General features: G+C 46.0%; 1 protein-coding gene across 8 annotated transcripts in view; it reads left to right on the forward strand.

Moving 5' to 3' along the window:
* RCE1 (Ras converting CAAX endopeptidase 1) overlaps positions 1-18,729 on the forward strand; it is a 78,410-nt gene extending 59,681 nt beyond the window's left edge. For 5 of the 8 annotated variants that reach the window (XM_043451079.1, XM_043451077.1, XM_043451076.1 and 2 more), the window contains 11 exons: positions 1,251-1,361; positions 3,111-3,209; positions 11,464-11,542; positions 15,102-15,283; positions 16,009-16,111; positions 16,210-16,289; positions 16,543-16,621; positions 17,105-17,272; positions 17,401-17,472; positions 17,727-17,789; positions 18,071-18,729. In XM_043451079.1, the coding sequence (XP_043307014.1) occupies positions 1,251-1,361; positions 3,111-3,209; positions 11,464-11,542; positions 15,102-15,283; positions 16,009-16,111; positions 16,210-16,289; positions 16,543-16,621; positions 17,105-17,272; positions 17,401-17,472; positions 17,727-17,789; positions 18,071-18,306 (1,272 nt within the window). In that variant the 3' untranslated portion in view covers positions 18,307-18,729. Of the gene's footprint in view, positions 1-1,250; positions 1,362-3,110; positions 3,210-11,463; positions 11,543-15,101; positions 15,284-15,475; positions 15,852-16,008; positions 16,112-16,205; positions 16,290-16,542; positions 16,622-17,104; positions 17,273-17,400; positions 17,473-17,726; positions 17,790-18,070 lie in introns of those variants that run through there. The other 3 variants (XM_043451074.1, XM_043451081.1, XM_043451082.1) reach the window with 3 other exon arrangements.
* The last annotated feature ends 1,866 nt before the right edge of the window (positions 18,730-20,595 follow it).

A 20,595-nucleotide genomic window follows, 5' to 3' on the forward strand; every position in this document is an offset into this window, starting at 1 on the left:
AACATTTATAAAAGAACAGTACACACAGAACCCAGGACTCTGTACCTTTCTAGGTAGCTTCACACATTGAACTGTCCTTGTATATTAACTTACAGTGCCACTAATGTCTTCTCTCTTTCACACACTGAAGGGCTTTATTATTCTAACCACAGTGAAGTGAAAGTCACTCAGTCGTGTCCAACTCTCTGTGACCCCAAGGACTGTAGCCTGCCAGGCTCCTCTGTCCATGGAATTCTCCAGGCAAGAATACTGGAGTGGGTTGCCATTTCCTTCTCCAGGAGATCTTCCCAACCCAGGGATTGAACCCAAGTCTCCTGCATTGAAGGCAGATTCTTTACTGTCTGAACCACCAGGGAAGCCCTAGAATATTCTAGGTAGTTCTACACATTGAACTATCATTGTATATTAATTTAGAGTGCCATTAATGTCTTCTCTCTTTCACATACCAAAGTGCCTTATCATTCTAACTATAAGTTCTAGATAAATTGATAGCACATGCATGCACTTAGCCTGAAATGTTTTAATTGAAGCATAGTTAATTTATAAGGTTGTATTAATTACTGCTGTTCAGGAGAATGATTCAGTTATATGTACATATACATCCTTTTTTAAAGAACAATTCTATTCCATTATGGTTTATCAAAGGATATTGAATAGAGTTCTCTGGGTTATACAGTGGGACCTCGTTATTTATCTATTCTATACATAAAAGCTTACATCAGTGCACCTCTCTCTTATCTATATATTTCCGCTTCTCACACATGCTTCTAGAGCTACTGTTTCAGTAAATCTTAAATTCTCCCTCCATTTGCTAATCCTTTATAGCATCACTTTGCCTTCATATCTGGCTTTCTGAATTCCTCCATCTTGTATACTTTTGGTAACACATTTATTACTTAATATGGCCTCCTTTTCAAGCAAAAAACAACCACACTAAGAGTAAAGCTTGAAGCTTTTTGTTTTTTAATGGTAAGTATATCTGCTTTATTGCCCAGTGTCTTACTGCTTGTCTTTTCTGAATGTATCTGTGTCAATAAGTCACCTCTGTGAAAGGAGATAACATTTTTAATGTATTTAAATTCCTTAAGTGTCCTTTATGTGTCACGATCTCAGTAAGTATTGTTGGTGGAAAGGGAGCCATTGTTGAAATCCTGCTCTGACTCAAATATTTGGTCCCTTTAGGGACTCTGAACCAGCAGTTCAGGATTATTATAAACTGTGGTCTCCCCCTCCCTTGTTTTGTTCCCTAGGCTCGTCAGAGACTACAGGCCTCACTGTCAGTGGCTGTGAGTTCCATCATGAGTATTATGACTGGAAGCACAAACAGCAGCTTCCGGAACACCTGCCTCCAGACGCTTCAGGTTGGTAAGGATTGGAAATGCTTAAAGGTGTGGGGTTTTAATGACATTCTGCTGCCTCTCTTAGGAATACGTGCAGTACTCTTAGAAACATCATTTAATTTGATCCTACTATGATTCTATGTAAGTGTTTTATGATGTGTTCATTGAATAGAGAGTGATGTATGTACTATTTTATAAATGAGAAAACAAGTTATTTAAGATTTCTGTTTCTTTTAGGTCATACAGATAGTTATAAGCAGAGCTAGGATTAGGTCATGAGTCCCAATTTCTTACTGAAGAGTGTTCTATTACATCATAGTGACAGAATACATTGGAAATAACTGAGCCACCATAAACGTGACATATGTTTGGCAGTTTGGAATAGTGTAACAAGGTTTGGAATCAGAGGCCTGAGTTCAAATCTTGACTTGTTTACTTACTAGCTATGTGGACTTAGGCCTGTACTGAGCTTTTCTGTGGTTCATCTACAAATTAGAAAAAATAGTAGTATGTCACAGGGCTATTATGAAGTTGAGGGCTAAATGTGAATGTGTGTAACACATGGTAGATTATTTAATAAATGTTGGTTTCTTTCTTCCCTTCCAATGTGTTGACCAACTGGTATTATCAGTGGGGTAACACATTCATTCCATGTCAGTTGCTTCATTTGTACCTTTTTTCTTGAGAAAATAGTGTAATATACACAAAATTTTAAATAATTAATAAACTATCACTTAATTTTTGCATATTTATCTCATATATATTACATAATTATAGCCAAAGTATTCTATATTAATATATAATTTGACCTTTTCCCTTGTTTCAACAGTCTTAAAATACTGGTTAACCAATATTCCACTGTGTTGGTTTAATATAATTTAAAAAACCATTTCCCTACTGACAGATATTTGTTTACATTCTTTCTGCCAATAAATAGTTCAGTTAATACCTATATGTGATATCTTGCTTCTTTTGAATCATTTCCTAGAAAAAATTTCTATAAATGGGGTTAATGGGTCAAAGTGTATAACACCTTTATAATCTAGTGCATCTTCTCACAGCTTCAACTTTCTGGGTCATGTGGGTAGCACAGGGTATTGAGAAGAACACTATACTAGCAATCCTAAAGTTAACCCTAACTTTCATACTAACTGGCTGTGAGATCTTAGGTAGGTCACCTTTCCTGTTTGAATTTCAGTTTTTTCATCTGTAACATTAGTGTGTTGTATTAGGTGACTACTCAGGTCCCCTTTAACTCTAATATCCTACAATTCTATACTAAAATTGAGGCTGTTACACATTCCTTATAGATGCAAACTATATTACTGTTCCTTTCCTCCCTGAAAGATTTATCTGGGGAAAAATTTCCTATATCAGCCTTAGTTGTTCAGTAGATACCTCTGCTCTCTTGGAACTTGTTTTAGAGGCAAGCAGTTTATATAACTTCTTCACAAACAGATAGCTCTCTGGGATATATAATCTCCTATAGAGATAGGAGAACAAAGACCTTGTGTGATCGTTCTCACTTAGGTAACAGAAATTGGAAGAAATATAGGAGCCACAACTGCCTATCTCATGTCAAGTATCCCAGACCTTCTTTCTGCTTACCCCGTGTGCATAGGAACTAAGGAAACTTCTAACACAACATGAAGGGTGTCATTGGTTTGCCTTTCTTTGTCTTGTCCTCTCCCCATATAAACTTCCTGTGGGTACTCACCCTTTGGTTGCCAGTACTGGAACTCAACATGTTCTATCTCTGGCCCTTTTTAGGCAGCTGACACACAGGAATTTGGGACCAAACTGCATAAATCATTTCATGAGGTCACCCAGCACCGATTTCTTTACCACTGCTCACATGAGGTGAAGCAGGTAAGTGTAAAGTAATAATCAGTACTTTGATGAAAATCTCCCATATTGGTATATGAGAAACCTGAATACACAGGGGTTAGATATACTGCTTTAGACTGCACAATCTGAGGGTAGCCTTTCAGCAAAGAAGTCTGTGGTTTAGAAAAATTTTATAGAACATAGTATTACATAGAGGTTAAGAGCATGATTAGCAATGTCATTTGAATTCCATTTCTGCCACTACCTAGTTGCATGGTATTATTATAGAAGCTGTTTATTCCAACTCTCAGTTTCTGTAGCAGTAAAATAGAAATGATGTATACCCAAAATGATTGTTGTAAGGTCTGAATAAGAGAATTATGTGAGCTACTAGCACATAGCTACTTTTATGATGATGATGATATGATGGAATTCTTATGTTTAGTTTTGCCAAATGAAAAGCATACTTTTATCTGTTCACCTTTTTGGATACCAGAGATATAGAATTATATTAGTTGGCATCTCTGCCCTCATGGGGGTCAAATAGTTACAGGCTTCTCTAATGAGTTGAAGAGAAATCATAGCTGGGATATTTTATATGTTTCTTGATTCTAGGTGTAAGTAGTAGTAGTGTTCAAGCTGAAGCCTACCTTTCTGACTTTCTTGGCAATACTCAGCAGTATTGACTTTTTTGGAATTGAAGTATAAGATGAGTAAATAAAAGAGATTAAGGAGGAAATTATTATGCTGTGGCATTTGGCCAAGATAGAGCAACAGGGACCAGATCTACCCCCTTGCCTGAAACAACCAAAAATCTGGACAGTAACAAAAAAATACAACATGTGAAACAATGGTTCTGAAGACACTGGACCTCAGAAAATAGATGGGATAGTCATTCTTGAGAGATGGAAAGCAAATGAATTGAACTTTATGATTGCCCTCACACACCACCTAGAGAAAGTACAGAGGCCATGGAACAGGGAGAAGGAATCCAGGCAGAGCCCAGTGGTCTCCCTGAGTTGAGAAGATGAAGCTGGGAATCCAGGGATGCCAAGGCAGCTCAAGTGTTCAGGGCAGAGTAGCAGAGAAGAGAGAGCTCACTGAGGCTCCTCTCTTTAATATTCAGTTGAGTACTGATCAGTTCACTCATGTGAAAAACTGTCCAGGTAAAGAACCACTCAGGACTAGAGGGAACAATAAGCAGAGCTTACACAGGGCTAGGAATAGTGCCTATTCCCATCAACCAGGGAGGAAAGTCTTATAATTTATGGAGCACCAGGTAAGATCCTGGGCTTCCCTGGTGGCTCAGTGGTAAAGAAACTGCCTGCAATGCAGGAGATGCAGAAGATGTGGGTTCTCTCACAGGAGACTGCTGGATTGGGAAAGTCCCCTGGAGAAGGGCGTGGCAACCCACTCCAGTGTTCTTGCCTGGGAAATCCCATGGACAGAGGAGCCTGGCGGGCCACAGTCCATGGGTCGCAAAGACTCGGACACGACTGAAGTGACTTAGCACAGAGCACACAGAGGTAAAACGCTGAGAATAGTCTTGCCTCAGAAATGGAGAGAAGTTACATCTACAGTAAACACTCCTTGGTTCTGCCTAACAAAGCTCAAAAGCAGAAGCACGACCTAAAAGGATCAAGTGGTTTCTAACTAATTCAATGGCATTTCAGAGAAAAGTTAAAAAATATTTATAAGGGGGACTTCCCTGATGGTCCAGTGGTTAAGAATCTGCCTTGCAATGCAGGGGACATGGGTTCAATCCCTGGTCAGGGAACTCGGAACCCTCATGCCACGGAGCAAATAACCCTCCCTGCTGCAGCTACCAAGCCCATGTGTGCTCCAGAGCCTGTGTGCCACAACTAGAGAGCACAAATGCCACAACTGCTGAGGCCCGTGTGCCCTGGAGCCCATGCGTCACAACTACTGAGAGAGTCCATGTACCACAGGAAGATCCCACATGCTGCAACTAAGACCCCATGCAGCCAAAGAAATATATTTTTAAAGAAAGAATATAAGAATACAAAAACATCTAGCACCCACCAAGATAATATTCATACCACCTTCAACCTAATTAAAAAAAAGCATGCTATGAAACTGGAAAATACAGCCCACAATGAAGAGAAAACTCAGTTGATTGATCAGTCAGTCAAAATGGATCCAGAACTGACATGCAAGATAACATTAGTAAAAAAAAACCAGTTATTCTTATAATTGTATTCCATATGTTCAAGAAGCTAGAGAAAAGGTTGAACATATTAGTTAGAGATATGAATGGTATAAAAAGGCCCCAAACAAATTCTAAAGTGAAAGCTGATGTCTCCAAGGTGAAAATTATACTGACCACACCACTAGCATCAATGGCACATTACTTAAGGAAACACATACAGCAGTAGAACCTGAAACTGAACACAGAGGTTAAGATAATAATAATTGAGCATTAAGCATCTGTGAGTTACAGGATAACTTTACATAGCCTAACCATGTATAATTAGAGAATCTGAAGAAGCAGCAGAGGCAGAAAATATATTTGAAGAAATAATGGTGGAAATGTTTCCAAATTCAATGAAATGTATAAATTATACAGATCCAAGAATCTTAAACCAAGCCCAAGAAACAAGGAAAACTACACCAAGGTACATCATAATTAAATTGGTTAAAACCAGTGGTAAAAAGAAAATCTTAAAAACAGACACCAGAAAAACCCCAACAAGAACAAAACACCAAAACCCTTCTTTTGTTACAAAGATAAGGGCTACAGCAAGTTTCTTATCATAAACTGTATAAGCTAGAAGAAAATGGAGTTATAATACTGAAAAAAATAACCTGTCAACCTAGGATTCTTTACCCAACAAAAGTGTCATTAAAAACAAGTATGAAATAAGGACACAATGACATACAGTGAAGCTTCCAACTTCAACTAGAATAAGAAGAGCAAATTAAACATAAAGAGAAGTATGAAATAATAAAGATTAGAGTGGAAGTCAGTGAAATAGAAAAACAATAGACAAAAAAAATCAATGAAACATAAAGGTGATTCACTGAGAAAGATGATTAATAAGAGAGAAGACACAAATTGCCACTAATATCAGAAATTAGAGAGGTGGCATCAAGTATTAGAAGAATTATCAGGGAATATTGTGGATACTGCACTAAATTTGACAATTTAGATTAAATGGAAATTTCCTTGAAAGACATAAATTACCAAAGTTCACTCAAGAAATAGCTTGAGTGGCTTTATACTATTAAAGAAGTTGAATTTTTAGTTAAAAATCTTACCATCATATTGAGATTATTTTAAAACTCTCAAAGCTCAATAGTAAGAAAATAAACAACCCAGTTTGTTTAATTGGCAAAATATTTGAACACACATTTTACAAAAGAAGATATACAATAGCAAATAAACATACAAGAATATGCTCAACATTATTAGTCATTAGGGAAGTGCAAATCAAAAGCACAGTCAAGTAACATTTCACATGTACTTAGAATAAGACGACTAACCATACCAGGTGCTGGCAAGGATGTGCAGGAACTGGAACTGTTACACCCTCATTGTAGGAATGAAAAATGATACCGCCACTTTGAAGAACAGTTTGGCAGTTTCTTAAAAAGGTATATATACATTTACCACACAACCTAGCCATTCTACTTCTACGTGTTTACCCCAGAGAAATGAAAGCATATGTCCACACAGAGATGCCTGCACCAGTGTTTATGGCACATCTACCATATCTGTAATAGCCCCAAACTGGGAACAACCCAGTGTTAACAGGTAAACGAATAAACAAACTGTGGCATATCCATTCAAAGGAATACTACTCAGCAATAAAAGGAATGAACGTTTGATACACAGTAGGTTGGATGAATCTCTAAACAGCCATGCTGAATGAAAAAACCTGAAAATACAAGAGTACATAGTGCTTGACTGAATTTATATACAATTCTATAAAATGCTAGTTACTGTATAGTTACAGACCAGTGATTGTTTAAAGATGGGAGGTATAGGAGTTGGAGGGAGTGAGGAGTTATGAAGGGCAGAAGAAACTTTTCAGGGTGATGTATATGCTCATTATCTTGATATAGTGATGTTTCACATGTATTAATACATATGCCAGAACTTATCAAATTGTATTTTATAAAGATGCGATTTATTACTTGTATGCAACTTATATCTCAGTGAAGTTGCTGTAAAAAAAATTACAGACACTGTTTCTGAGAGAGTAACACCTCTTCTGCTTCTCTCCCTCTCCTACTTCTGTTTGCTTGATCGGATGGGGAGGTTTAGACACCTGGGCACCCAGAGACCACAGCATCTCATGGATTTGCCCGTCTTCCTCTGCTTTGTAACAGGGAAGCCCCTATAAGTGCTGCCTTCACCACACTGTGTTTTCTTGGCTGTACATCCCAGCTAGGAAGCACCTTCCTAGGAAAGCATCAGCCGGCTCACTGCAAATACTCTTTCTGATTTCCCTACAACTTGGGAAACTGCTGCCCACAACTTGAGCAAATAAGGGCTATTACCCACTGTATCAGTTTCCCATGGATACTGTAACAAATTACCATAAATTTGGTAACTTAAAAACAAAAGGAATTTATTATCTCTCAGTTCTGGAGTCCAGAAGTCTGAAACAAGGTGTTGGCAGGACCATACTTCCTCCATTGGCTCTAGGGGAGAATCCTTCCTTACCCCTTCCAGCCCTGGTGGCCCCAGCTGTTCCTTGACTTGTGGTCACATAACTCCATACGGCTGTTCCTCTTTGTCTTTGAAATGTCCCTCTGCCTTTCTCTGATAAGGACACCTGTCATTGGACTCGGGGCCCTCTGTTAATCCACAATGATCTTATCTTGAGATCCTTAATTATGTCAAAGACCCTTTTCCCAAATAAGGTCACATTCGCAAGTACTGGTGGTCAAGACTCGAACGTATCTCTGGGGGAGCCAGTACTCAATTCACCACCTCCACCCACAGCCTCAGGTTTCTAGGCACAGGTGAGGGTAAGGCGTGTGGCATTATCAGGGGACCTGGGAAATGGGCAGGATCTGAAAGTGTTCCAGCCTGGGAAGTCCTTTTGCTCAGGCCTCTCGGATAACCCCGTGAGACCTGAAGAGGAGATGATCTGACCTCCTTTGCCCCTTTGTGTTGCTATAGTGATGGCTCATAGCCTCAGGGCCCTTCATAGCCCAATAAACTTGGCAGATGGCTAGTCTTACACAGTAGTCATCGGTCTTGGAAGGAGGGAACATTTATTGAATCCCTAATCTGTGCCAAGATTTCGACTTTAGTCTCCACAAAAATCCTATGAGGTAGGTTGTATGTAGTTTTCCCATTTTATAGATGAAGAAACTGGTTAGACAACTTTTCTAATTTGCCCAGAATCACACAGTCAGTAAATGGCAAGTCTAGGATTTATAATGAGGGCTCCTAGATCTGAAGCCTAGTAACATTTTTACCATGTAGAACTGGATCACAGGCCCTGGGAGATGAACAGTGACCAAAGGCATCAAGTAGAATCCATACTTCTTTCCTCAAGATCATTACCAGCTCCTTCTGATAATGGCCCTTTAGTGACAGCTTGTCACTGGCACACGAGTGGCACCTAGTGGCTATAGCTAAAACTACAAGAACAACGATGCTAGGTCCAAGTCTCTTACCTCAGGACCAGTCCCTCAGTTTCCACTTCTAAGCAGATGGAGTAGAATAGCTGACCTCTTGAGTAATATAGAATAAAACCATCTATGGCTATTGTATAGTTTATGGATAAATGGAAGAAATGAAAGAATATTTAGAGTTTTACAGAAGATATTTGTGGAAAGGTCACTCCAGGAGTGGAGATTTTAAGCCTTGGTGTTGGAACAGAGGACAGTAGGCCATGAGACAAAACAGTAATCTTGGGCTAACTGTCACATTTGAGTGTGGGGACTAAAAACTTGAATCCAGAATAAGTAGGAGCAGTAGCAGGAAGAACTTTCTAAGGAAAGGTATTTCCTGGTGGTAGATTAGAATAATGTCTGATAGAGTGTTAAATTCAAGGAGGTCTATCCTGTGGAAAGGGCTGTCTCACCTGGGGAACTGATGATGAATGGGGATGTGTGCAACATTCCCCTGGAACTCTGAGATTTATATCTGAATTTAGATATTTCTTTGGTGTGACTAGTTTCAAGATAAGATAAAGATTTGTCTATTACATGAGATTTTCTAGGCTGGAGTGAAGTAGAATAAGCTTTCTTTCAAAGAAGGAAAAAAATGTTTGGAAATTTTCCCAATACTATTTCTTTTTTCACACCTTTAAGGCCATCTTCAACTCTTCTATGTTCCTTGGAGTATATATTACTTAAAAACTAAAACTTGCTTTAGAAAACAATATATGATGGAACGCATTTTTATTGAGTTATAATTCACATACTATAAAATTTGCCATTTATACAAATTCAGTGGTTCAGTGGTTTTAAGTATATGCACTGTGTTTTCCAACCATCACCACTAAATTCCAGAACATCTCCATCATACCAAAAAAAAAAAAAAACAAACTATACCTAATTTGTAGTCAGTCTCAGTTCTCCTATCTCTTGTCCCCTGGCAACCACTAATTTACATTTCTCTCAATGGATTTGCCTATACTGGGTATTTCATATAAATGGAATGGTACAATGAGTGGATTTTTGTGTCTGGCTTTTTTCACTTAGTGTAATGTTTTCAAGGCTCATCATCCATGTTATAACAGGTACAGTACTTATTCCTTTTTACAGTTGAGTAATAGTCCATTACTCATTTTAGTAATAGTCCATACCACATTTTAAAATCCACTCATCAGTTGATGGACATGTTATTTCCACTTTTTGGCTATTATGAATAATGCTGCCATAAACATTTTTTGTGTGTAGTAGACATATGTTTATAACTGTTTAGCGGATAGCTAGGAGAATTGCTGGGTCATATGATATAACCTGGTGGCTCGACAATAAAGAATCTGCCTGCAGTGCAGGAGACGTGGGTTTGATACCTGGTCAGAAAGATCCCCTGGAGAAGGAAATGGCTACCCACTCCAGTATTCTTGCCTGGAGAATTCCATGGACCAAGGAGCCTGGAGGGCTACAGTTCATGCAGTTGCAAAGAGTCAAGACACGACTGAGCAACTAACACTTTTTTCACTTTTTCATGATAACTCAAAACTGTTTTCCAAACTGGCTGCATTATTTTACTTTCCCACCAGCACTGTATAATGGTTCCAATTTTTCCACATCCTTATCAATAATTATTATTACTACTACTACTACTACCATCACACTGGGCATGAAGTGGTACCTCATAGTGGCTTTGATCTGCATATCCCTAAAGAACAATAATGTTGAGCATCTTTTCATGTGCTTATTGGCCATTTACCTCTCTTTGGAGAAATGTCTATTCAAACTTTGTCAAACCCATTTTTTAATTAGGTTGTTATTTTACAGTTCTTTATTCTGAATACAAGTCCCTTATCAGATAGGATCTTCAAATCATCTTCTCCCATTCTTGTGCTTTGACTTTTCACTTCCCTTTAAGTGTCCCTTGAAGCACAAAAGTTTTTAATTTTGATGCAGAGGATACCTGTTTTTATATACTTGTATTGAAAAACAAGTAGCTCAGAGGATTGGGTTCTGACCTTTGTTTCTCTGTCCAAATTGAACCAAATAGCAGGGCTCTGAAAGGCTATACAAGACTATAAATGTGCCCTGTGGCTTCCCACGTTTGACCTCAGTCATTCTTTTAGCACTTACCCTGTGCAAGGCACTATGCTAGCTTTTTTTTTTTTTTTTTACTATGCTAGCTTTAAAAGAGCTACAGACATGATGAAAGTGAAGTCGCTTAGTCGTGTCCAACTCTTTGAGACCCCATGGACTGTAGCCTACCAGGCTCGTCCGTCCATGGGATTTTCCAGGCAAGAATACTGGAGTGGATTGCCACTTCCTTACTTTTCAAGGAATTTAAGATGTAGAAAATGGACATAAACACATAAAGTGATGAAAAGGGGCATGCAGTGCCTATTTCAGAGCCCAAGGAGTAGAGCAGATAGTAGATGAGTGACTGGACCTCAGAGAGGAAGGAAATGCCTGGAGTCAGCTGCAAAGGCTCCAAAGGAAGAAGGAAGCCTTGATGGTGGGAGCTGGGGAGGGGGTTCACATGACCCAGGAGGAAGAGAGGGTTCCAGGTGAGGGAGGAAAGCCCCATGGGGTCCACAAAGCCACCAGGCACGTGATCTCACTGGGGCTTGTTCATGCTTCTGCGGAACTCACTTAGGACTTCTAATTTTTTAAGCAGTTGCTTCCAGAGAAAAATGAAGCAGAGCAGAACACAGAGGAGGCACATGAGAACAGCAGCCTGGAGCTCCTTGCAGGTAGGATTTCAGCTTTTCAGGTGAGCCCTGGATCAAAGCTGGGAAGTAAAAAACCTGACTTCAGAATTTCAGACTGCGCCTTATACCACAGCGATGTCCTTCCAGGATCTGGCTGGCTCCCACCATAAGTAGGGTATTCTGGGGCAGCAGCTAGAAATTTCTGTTTGTATAGTTACAGATAGCTGCACACGATGGGGTGAGGCCCTCAATTCAGTCAGTTCTTCTGTATCTTTTCTCAGTCATTCGTGTTGATACTGTGGCTCTCCCTGGCTTAGGTCACTACTCTGTGTGGGGCTATGGAATCTGCTCCTGGGTGCAGACACCCCCTCCACCTCCATGAACGTTATGGGGGAGGTGAGAGTGTGTGTGATGTAGCAGTGATTCTACTGTCTTTACCCCCTCCCTCCAACACTTAAACCGCCTTCAGGGCCAGCAGCAGCAGGTGTGTGTGAAAAGAATCATAGCCACTGGTGCCTGAACCTGTATGGTGCAGGAGCCAGGCACTAGTCTGAATTCCGAAAGTATTATATATAGTAATGCTCTTAATTCTCAAAACGATACTATGGTACTATCATTATCCTTGTTTTACAGATGAGGAAACAGGCCCAGAGATGTCAGTAAACCTACCTGAGTTCGCACAGCTCGTAAATGACAGAGCCAGAACTCGAACCCAGGCAGCCTGGTCTGGCTAACAGAGCCAGACCAGTGGGGATGTACTGTCAGACAAAACAGTGCCTAGGCTTGAGGGAACTGGGGGACTGATTTCAGCATCATGCTTTGTTGGTGAAACTCTTTCTGGGCTAACAGCTACGTGCTGCATGGTGTCTATACTAAGGTCTAAGATGTGTTTCTGAGTCATTCTATTGAATTATATTTTAAATGTTGTGGGGGCTGTTCCTCCTGAAAAGAACCCTGCAGTGAAGGCTTGTATAAATTTAGATTTGGAGATTTAAAAGAATGGAAGTGTATCAGCAAACACAATTCAGTATTCAGCAAACACAATTCAGTATTCACCACACACAATTCAGTATTTGTGCAGTGAAAAGATAAAAGAGTAAGTACTTTCCTTAGAAGAAAAAGGCCTTCCCTGGTGGCTCAGATGGTAAAGAATCTGCCTGCAATTTGGGAGACCTGGGTTCGATCCCTGGGTCAGGAAGATCCCCTGGAGGAGGAAATGGCAACTCACTGCAGTACTCTTGCCTGGAGAATCCCATGGACAGAGGAAGCTGGCCGGCTACAGTCCATGGGGTTGCAGATTGGGACACGACTGAGTGACCCTTTCACTTTCTTTAGAAGAAAGAAATTAACATTTAATTCAGCACCTTCTGTTAACCCAGGGAGATGCTAAGCTTTTAGTGACCAGTCTTTCACAGTGACGCTTTGGGGTGGGGAACACTGGTGTACGTAGCAAGAGGAAGATCTGAATTTCAGCCCGCTGCCCTTAAAGCCCATGCTTTCTCTACTGAGTGTCTATGATCGGGTGGACCTCCCAGAAGAGTGTTTGAGCTGCTGTGCCTTGCAAAGCCGCGCTCTGGTTGCTGTCAGTCCCGTGTCCCACACTGGCAGCTGTGCTGGAGAAAATCAAGTGTGTGATGCTACAGGTCCATTCCCCGAAGAGCCTTCAGTCTGTCAGTTCTCCCCAGTCTTCCTGACTTTCTCCTCAGTGGCTACTCCATTCTTTAAAAAATCTACCCACCCTCTACCCAACCTCCTGATTTAGCCTCCTATTTCACTTACTAATCTCTTTTTTTCCCCATAAACTCACCCAACTTGTACTCTGCCCACTGCCAGACCCTTATCAGCAAGGGACCCATCCCTCCAGGGGGCATTACTCCTTCTGTTTTCTCGGTGCCATCAGTTATTCCTTCTGCACCTTCAACTCCTTTTCTGAGTTCTTTCCGTCAGGAGGTCCATCTTCAGAAGGACAATCCCCCATGATCTTGGACTTCTTCCCCTTATCTCCGTCACACCTCAGTCAGGATTCTCCAAGAAGCAAGCTGCACTCTGTTCCCATCTCTTTCTTTCATCCCCTCTCTAATCCAGGGCACTGCTTTTCCTGTGCCTCTGAACTGCACATCTTTTGTTTGGGAAGGCCTCCTAATTATCAGATTGATTGTGCATTTATCTGTATCATACCTGGACTATTTGCAGCACTTGGCACTGTGAGACCGTGATGCACCAGGTTCTCCTCATCTCTTACCTTCTCTCTCCGACTAGCTTCCTCTGGCCACCCCCAAACAGTGCTCACACCACACCCCCTCCCTAGCTGCTCTCTTCCATCCCAGGCACTGACCCCTGCCTCTGAGAATGAGACTCCTCAGTTGGTATGATGAGTCCAGGTCTCTCCGGAGCCTTAGATGGAGACCTGTCTGCTCACTAGGTTGCTCCATATGGTGGGCCCATATGGTCAACTTCCTCTCTCCTGGTACCTTGCCCTCTGCACACACACCCAAGATCAGCTCTTCTTTCTTTAGTCTGTGTCGGGATTAATAGTACCACAGTCGACATATCCAGTTTTTCACATCAGAATCCCGAGATTCATGTGAGATGTCCCTCATTCTAATGTTTCACATTCAGTCTACCACCAAGGCCTGTCGATTCGGCCTTATGAATACTCCTGACCCCTCCATCTTCACTGCCTTCACTTCTGGGCTCTTGAGGTCTTCCCTCCTTTAACTTGACTCTAAGCCACATGTTTGACGAATGATCATTCTGAAATACAAAATTAACAGTCTACCTCATGTTTAAAAGTCTTCACTGCCTGCCGGTTTCCTATAGGTAAAAATCCATTTCTTAGCCTGCCCTGATTCCCACTAACCCATTCAGATTCATCTCCTTGAATCCCCATCTTGCATTTTATGTAGGATACCACTTAATGCCTTTATGTGTCTGCCTAACTCTTTCAGCCTGGAACTCCCTTCCTCTACCTTGTCAGTCCAGCGTATTTCTCTTCATCCTTCAAAACCCAGCTCAGACATCTCCTCAAGAAAACCATTCTTCACTTACAGAGATCCTTAACAGCTTCTTTCTGTTTTACCCCCTGGACTTTGTACACACTACTGCACCCTTCCTAGTACCTGTGAGCTACACCTAGGGAACAGCTTGTTGATATGCATTCCCAGGACCTGCTCAGGAAGAAGCTATAGATCCAAACTTAAAGTTTGCACTGCCTACTGAAGCCTGAGCAACAAAGAGGGAGAGAGGTGAGGCCAGGCTTTACGGCAGGTAGGGAGGAGCTGGATGGTGCAGACTCCAGGAGGAGTGTCAAGTGACCGACTTGACGCGAGCCCCAAATAAGGGCTTGGTTCAATCCCAGATGTCTTCCCAGGCCCAGCTCTGTGGGGACAGGGAGACCCCGAAGCCAATGTGCAGCCTCAGCCTGATCCTGTAGACCCAGTGCTGCCGGGTTTTAATGCGGACAGGACCAGCTCAAAGAGCTCTGAGGTGGGAGGGCTAAGAGAGTCTTGACTCTTAACTCTTCCCTTTCTCCCAGGTTTTCCCCAAGGGTCTTTCCAGCACAGGACAGGGGAGTAAGATGAGCGGACCTGTTTTCTCGTAGGGACCGGCGAGCAAACAGAAAACAAGAGGCTCAAGAGAGGCAGCCAAGGCGTGGAGGAGACGCGGGCCTTCCGCTCTGCTGGGGCCCTGAGCCCGTCAGAGGCCGCCTCGCGCCGCGCGGAGCCCACCGCGGCACTGCTGACCTCTAGCAGAAGCAGGACGGGCCCCGGGAGCGGCCTGGAGGTAAGCAAGCCAAGGCCGCGTCAGGAGGGCAGGGACCCGGCCACGGCCGAGGGGTCCTCATCCCGGGTCCCCTTTCCTCCCGCAGGACACGCTATGGCTGCAGGAAATTTCCAATCTGTCCGAGTGGCTGAGTTCTGGGCCTGGGCCCTGAACCTGGCCCCCTTCCCCGCGCTTCCACGCCCACCCAGCCGCCACCGGGGTCGCGGGTTCTCTGTTTTTCAATAAACCTGCTACGCGCGCGCAGCTTCTGCTTCAGTGTCGGGGCGGAGTCGAGGGCGGGGCCGGAGACCGCGCCGTCGGATGACGTCAGCCACGCTTCCGGCAGGCGCGGGCCGGGCGGCAGCGGGATCGCGTCACTGGGGCGCGCCGCGGGTCCAGGCGCGATGGCGGCGCTGGGCGGGGATGGGCTTCGCCTGCTGTCGGTGTCGCGGCCAGAGCGGCAGCCCGAGTCGGCGGCTCTGGGCGGCCCAGGCCCCGGGCTGTGCTGCTGGGTGTCTGTGTTCTCTTGTCTCAGCCTCGCCTGCTCCTACGTGGGCAGCCTCTACGTCTGGAAGAGCGAGCTGCCCAGGTGCGGGGGCTGCGCGCGCGGCCGGAACCCGCGCCTCCGCGGGGCGGGGCTGTGGGCGGGACTTGGCGAACAGAGGGCGGGGCCGAGCCCTCAGGGGTGGCCGTGGGCGCCCTCAGGGGTGGCCGTGGGCCCCCTGAACTTACTGCCTCCTCCTTAGGGACCATCCTGCAGTGATAAAGCGGCGCTTCACCAGTGTCCTGGTGGTGTCAAGTCTCTCGCCCCTCTGCGTGCTACTCTGGAGGGAACTTACAGGCATCCAGGTGCGAAGGAGGCGGGGCAGAGGGCGGCGGGCGAGTGATCTCAGGACTCTCTAGGTGAGGGAGCGAGACTGATGCCCCCTTTCCTGTGGCTCAGCCAGGCACATCCCTGCTCACACTGATGGGATTCAGGCTGGAGGGCATTTTCCCAGCAGCACTGCTGCCCCTGCTGCTGACCATGGTGAGTGCCCCTGCTGTATCTTGCCTTCTCTGCTCTTCCTTGTTAGTGAGACCCTCCTTTTTTTTTTCCTAATCCTGATTGTGCCTAGCTGTTGACTGATGAGAGACAAGAATTGTGAGATGGCCCAAGGCCCTCGGGTATGCATAGGTGGGAAATCCTGGCAGAAAACAGGAAGCTTGAAATCTCCTGGGGCTGTGCAAGGGCAGTGGATTATGAGCCTTTCCTTTGATCGCTCTTGTTTTTCTGTCCTCAGATCCTTTTCTTGGGCCCACTGATGCAGCTTTCCATGGATTGCCCCTGTGACCTGGCAGATGGCCTGAAGGTTGTCTTAGGTGAGTCTTTAGGGTCAAGGGAAAAAGTAGGCCGTCCAGGATAATGAGGAGAAGGGATCAGTGTGCTATGGTGGGACCTGAGATGTTCTGTTTTTCAGCAGCAAAATGGGAACACATATCGGGTGGCCTCTAGGAGTTAGTTCTTAGTGTCCAGTGAAGTCTGTAGGTACCCCTAGCAGTACTTGGGGTGGATAAGAAAGCTTGTCTGTTGCTTCCCTTGACCTTGGTTTCCTAAAAGAGAGCTGGTCCTGGGCAAATTTTGATGTTTCCAGAATTTACTGTCAGGATACTTTGCCTCAGCTATTTTCCCTTTTGGTCCCCTTGAGATATTGTTTTATACAAGGTCTGATAAAGCTTGACTCTTAACCTGTTCTCCCAAGTATTTATGGCCAGGGGAGGTTGTGGGAGAGGGGCCCTTGAGGCCTCTGGGTCACTTTGTTCAACAGCTAATCTCTCATGGCTTGTCTTGAATCCCCTCCCTAGCCCCTCGCTCCTGGGCCCGCTGCCTCACAGACATGCGTTGGCTGCGAAACCAAGTGATCGCCCCCCTGACAGAGGAGCTGGTGTTCCGGGCCTGCATGCTGCCCATGTTAGCACCGTGCACGGGCCTGGGCCCTGCTGTGTTCACCTGCCCACTCTTCTTTGGAGTTGGTGAGTTTGTCCTGCCTGGTCCTGTTGAGATGTTCCTAGCAGGGAACCAAGAATGGGAAATGGGGGCCAGGGGAGGGCCTATCCCGCAGGCTGGGAGGAATGTGACCTGGTTCTCATCTTCCTCTCAGCCCATTTTCACCACATTTTTGAGCAGCTTCGTTTCCGCCAGAGCAGTGTGGGGAGCATCTTTCTGTCTGCAGGTGAGTCCTAAAGAGCTGGCCTGGGGCAGTCCTGGGTTGGGTGCGTGAGGGTGTCCTTGATAGTCACTCTGGAGGAAGAGTTGGGAAGTGAGGGCTCTAGTATCGGAGGGGCTGCTGACCACGGGCTTGGGGTGTAAAGAATAGCCTAGGTGCTGGGGCAGCCAGGGGAAGGGGGTGTCTCTGGCTGATGGGTGTGCAGTGCTGGGGCAGGAAGGGCATGCAGGTGTGGTCACTCGAGGCCTCCCCGTCTCCAGCGTTCCAGTTCTCCTACACAGCTGTCTTCGGTGCCTACACTGCTTTCCTCTTCATCCGCACAGGTTGGTCCTCAGTCTCTCACGGGTCCCCTGGGGCTCAGGGGCCCACAGGAGTGGGTGGGGAAATGGGAATCTGTGTTTGTTCTAGGAGCAACAAGTTTCTTCTCCCGCAGTCCTTGAGACAGGCTGAGCCAGGGTCCTCTGCCTGGTGCGGTTTGAGAGGTGGAAGGAAGCAGAGGCTGTGTGTGAGGGTGGATGGGTGGCCATTGATCTCCTGTTTCGGGGGATGAGGGTCTTAGCCCTGGCAGGCCTGCTCCATGAGCTTCTCTGTCTCCCCTCCCCAGGACACCTGATCGGGCCGGTTCTCTGCCACTCCTTCTGCAATTACATGGGCTTTCCTGCCGTGTGTGCAGCCCTGGAGCATCCGCAGAGGCGGCCCCTGCTGGCAGGCTATGCCCTAGGTGTGGGACTCTTCCTGCTTCTGCTCCAGCCCCTCACGGACCCTAAGCTCTACGGCAGCCTTCCCCTCTGTGTGCTTTTGGAGCGGGCTGGGGACTCAGAGGCTCCCCTGTGCTCCTGACCCATGCTCCGTACACACTCCTATGAACTCTCATGGGCTTCCCAGCCCCTCCCCGTCAAGGGGTACTACAGGGGAGGAGCTGGCGGAGGCCCCGAGAACTCAGGAATTTTTGTAGGGGATTGAAGCCAGAGCTAGTTGAATCCCAGGGACCAAGAGAAAGGAGCAGACATCCCAGGATGTGGCCGCTCCTGAAAGGGTCGAGGAGCAGCCGGGAGTGAGGGGACGCGGGGCCGGGCCCCGGAGCCGAGCACTCCTGCCTCACCTGGGACTGCTGCTTCCCTGAGCTGCTCTGTCCCCCCTGCCTCTGAAAAGCTGCTCGGGGGGGTGGAATTTACAGAAACCCCCCAACTTCCCAGGGTTTTCTCATTGTCTTTTTGCATCAGGACTTTGTATTGGGATATTAAAGAGATTTAACTTGGGTAACATGGCCTTGGACCTTTGGGGATTAGTCTGGGGTCTTGGGAATATGCCTCCTGCCCCCAACCTGTCCTGGCTGCCTTGAACACTAACCTGTAGGCAGGTCCACCCGTGCCCAGGTCCCTGAAGCACTGGGCAGGATGGCGGCCTCTGGCTGCCCTGAGTCTGCAGTTCCTTCCTGAGCCGGGCCCCAGGTCCTCACCCAGGTGGGACTAGGTGTCAGGTGCAGGCTCACTCACCTGGGCCCTTGTCTTCTACTCGGGTCAGAGTAGGGCCCGTGCCCTGCCCCCAGCGATGGAGCCTCCAGCCTCTGAGAGGGTGGAGAGTCCGTTGTGGGCCTTCCACCAGGACCTCCCGGCGTCTGCCAGCCTCACGCCACAGAGGAAGCAAGTCTAACCTGAAGAGGAGCCAGCCCAGGCACCGGGGAGGGGCAGCCATTCTGGCACTCTCCACCCCACTCTGCCACAGGCTGTGCTCCCTGTTTAGCCCCTGGAGGAACCCAGAGAAAGGCCCAGAGAGCATGTGCAGCCCTGCCAAGCACCGGTGTAACTCAGGGTTCTTTCTAGAACTTGGCAGTGTTTTATTTGCTCTTCCTCTTGTTTTTAGAGTGGTCCTTATGTTTTCTCATTCCCCTGCCTCTGGACACCTCGCCCCGCCACACACTTTCTAAAAACATTCGTCAAAGAGTATTACCCCTTTAGGTCCCATTCTAGACTTGAGGTTGTGTGAGTCCCCTTCCCTGAGGCTGGCGGTTGAAGAAAAGGATTCGGATGTCCATCATCCCCAGGGTGCCCCCAGGTTGACTGTGACTAAACTGTGCTGGCTCTGAACGGGCCTGTGACAGGCGGGAACCGACCTCGCTGGTGAATTTCTCTCTCCCCAAGCCTGTGTAACAACTGTCCAGGAAGCGGGTTTCAGAGGGCATGATTGGGAGCTCAGAGCCCAGAACAGGCAGTCCAGGCCCACCCCAGAGCCTTGGTGTGGCCCTGAGCACTAGGCCAGTAGCTGGGGCTGTCCCTCCGCATCCTTCCACGCCTGCCCAGGAACTGCCCGGGCCCCACCCCACCTCTTTACTCGCCTTCCTGACCTCCCTGCAGGGGGCACACCAGTGACCCAGGCGGGCAGGGCTGCCGTGCCACCCCACAGGTGAGGGCACTGCGGGATGGGCTTGGGGTCTCCTGAGGCCTGGTTGGGGGGTGTGTGGACAGGGTTCGACCCTGGGGCTCAATCCAGGGCTCCTGACCTCCCACCTGAGCGTCCCACACCCGAGGGTCTTATCTGTCTCTAGAAGGTGGTATCTGCATCTAATTCTCAATTGGGTGGGAGGTTAGTCCCTGCCTAGAAAATAAAGCAGTGTGTAGTTGAGAAGCAAGTCTGCCAACAACCTGGGCTTGAACTCTTGCCTTTTACCAGCTGTGCTGTCCTGGACAAGTTATTTAACCTGCCTCTGATTCCATTTCTGCGTCTATAAAATGGGCAAAGGTTGATTCCTTGAGTTAATAGGTGTTAAGTATGTAGAACAACCCCTTCCCCAGGCCAGGCTCTTAGTAACTAGCTAACTCTATTTGGGGTGTGTATACAACAGACACTTAAGAATCCTCCTGCAATGCAGGAGACCAGGGTTCAATCCCTGGGTCGGGAAGATCCCCTGGACAAGGGAATGGGTACCCACTCCAGTATTCTTGCCTGGAGAATCCCATGGACAGAGGAGCCTGGTGGGCTACGGTCTGTGGGGTCAGAGAGTTAGACATGACTGAGTAACTGACAGTCCCAACTGATGTCCTCACTGCCCTCCTAGGAGGGTACAGCACCCCCCCACTCCCACCCAGGGGCAGCCCTGTCGCCTGTGCTGAGTGGCACTAGGACCCAGAG

The sequence above is a fragment of the Cervus canadensis genome, chromosome 29 (genome assembly GCF_019320065.1).
Source record: "Cervus canadensis isolate Bull #8, Minnesota chromosome 29, ASM1932006v1, whole genome shotgun sequence".
NCBI lineage: Eukaryota > Metazoa > Chordata > Mammalia > Artiodactyla > Cervidae > Cervus > Cervus canadensis.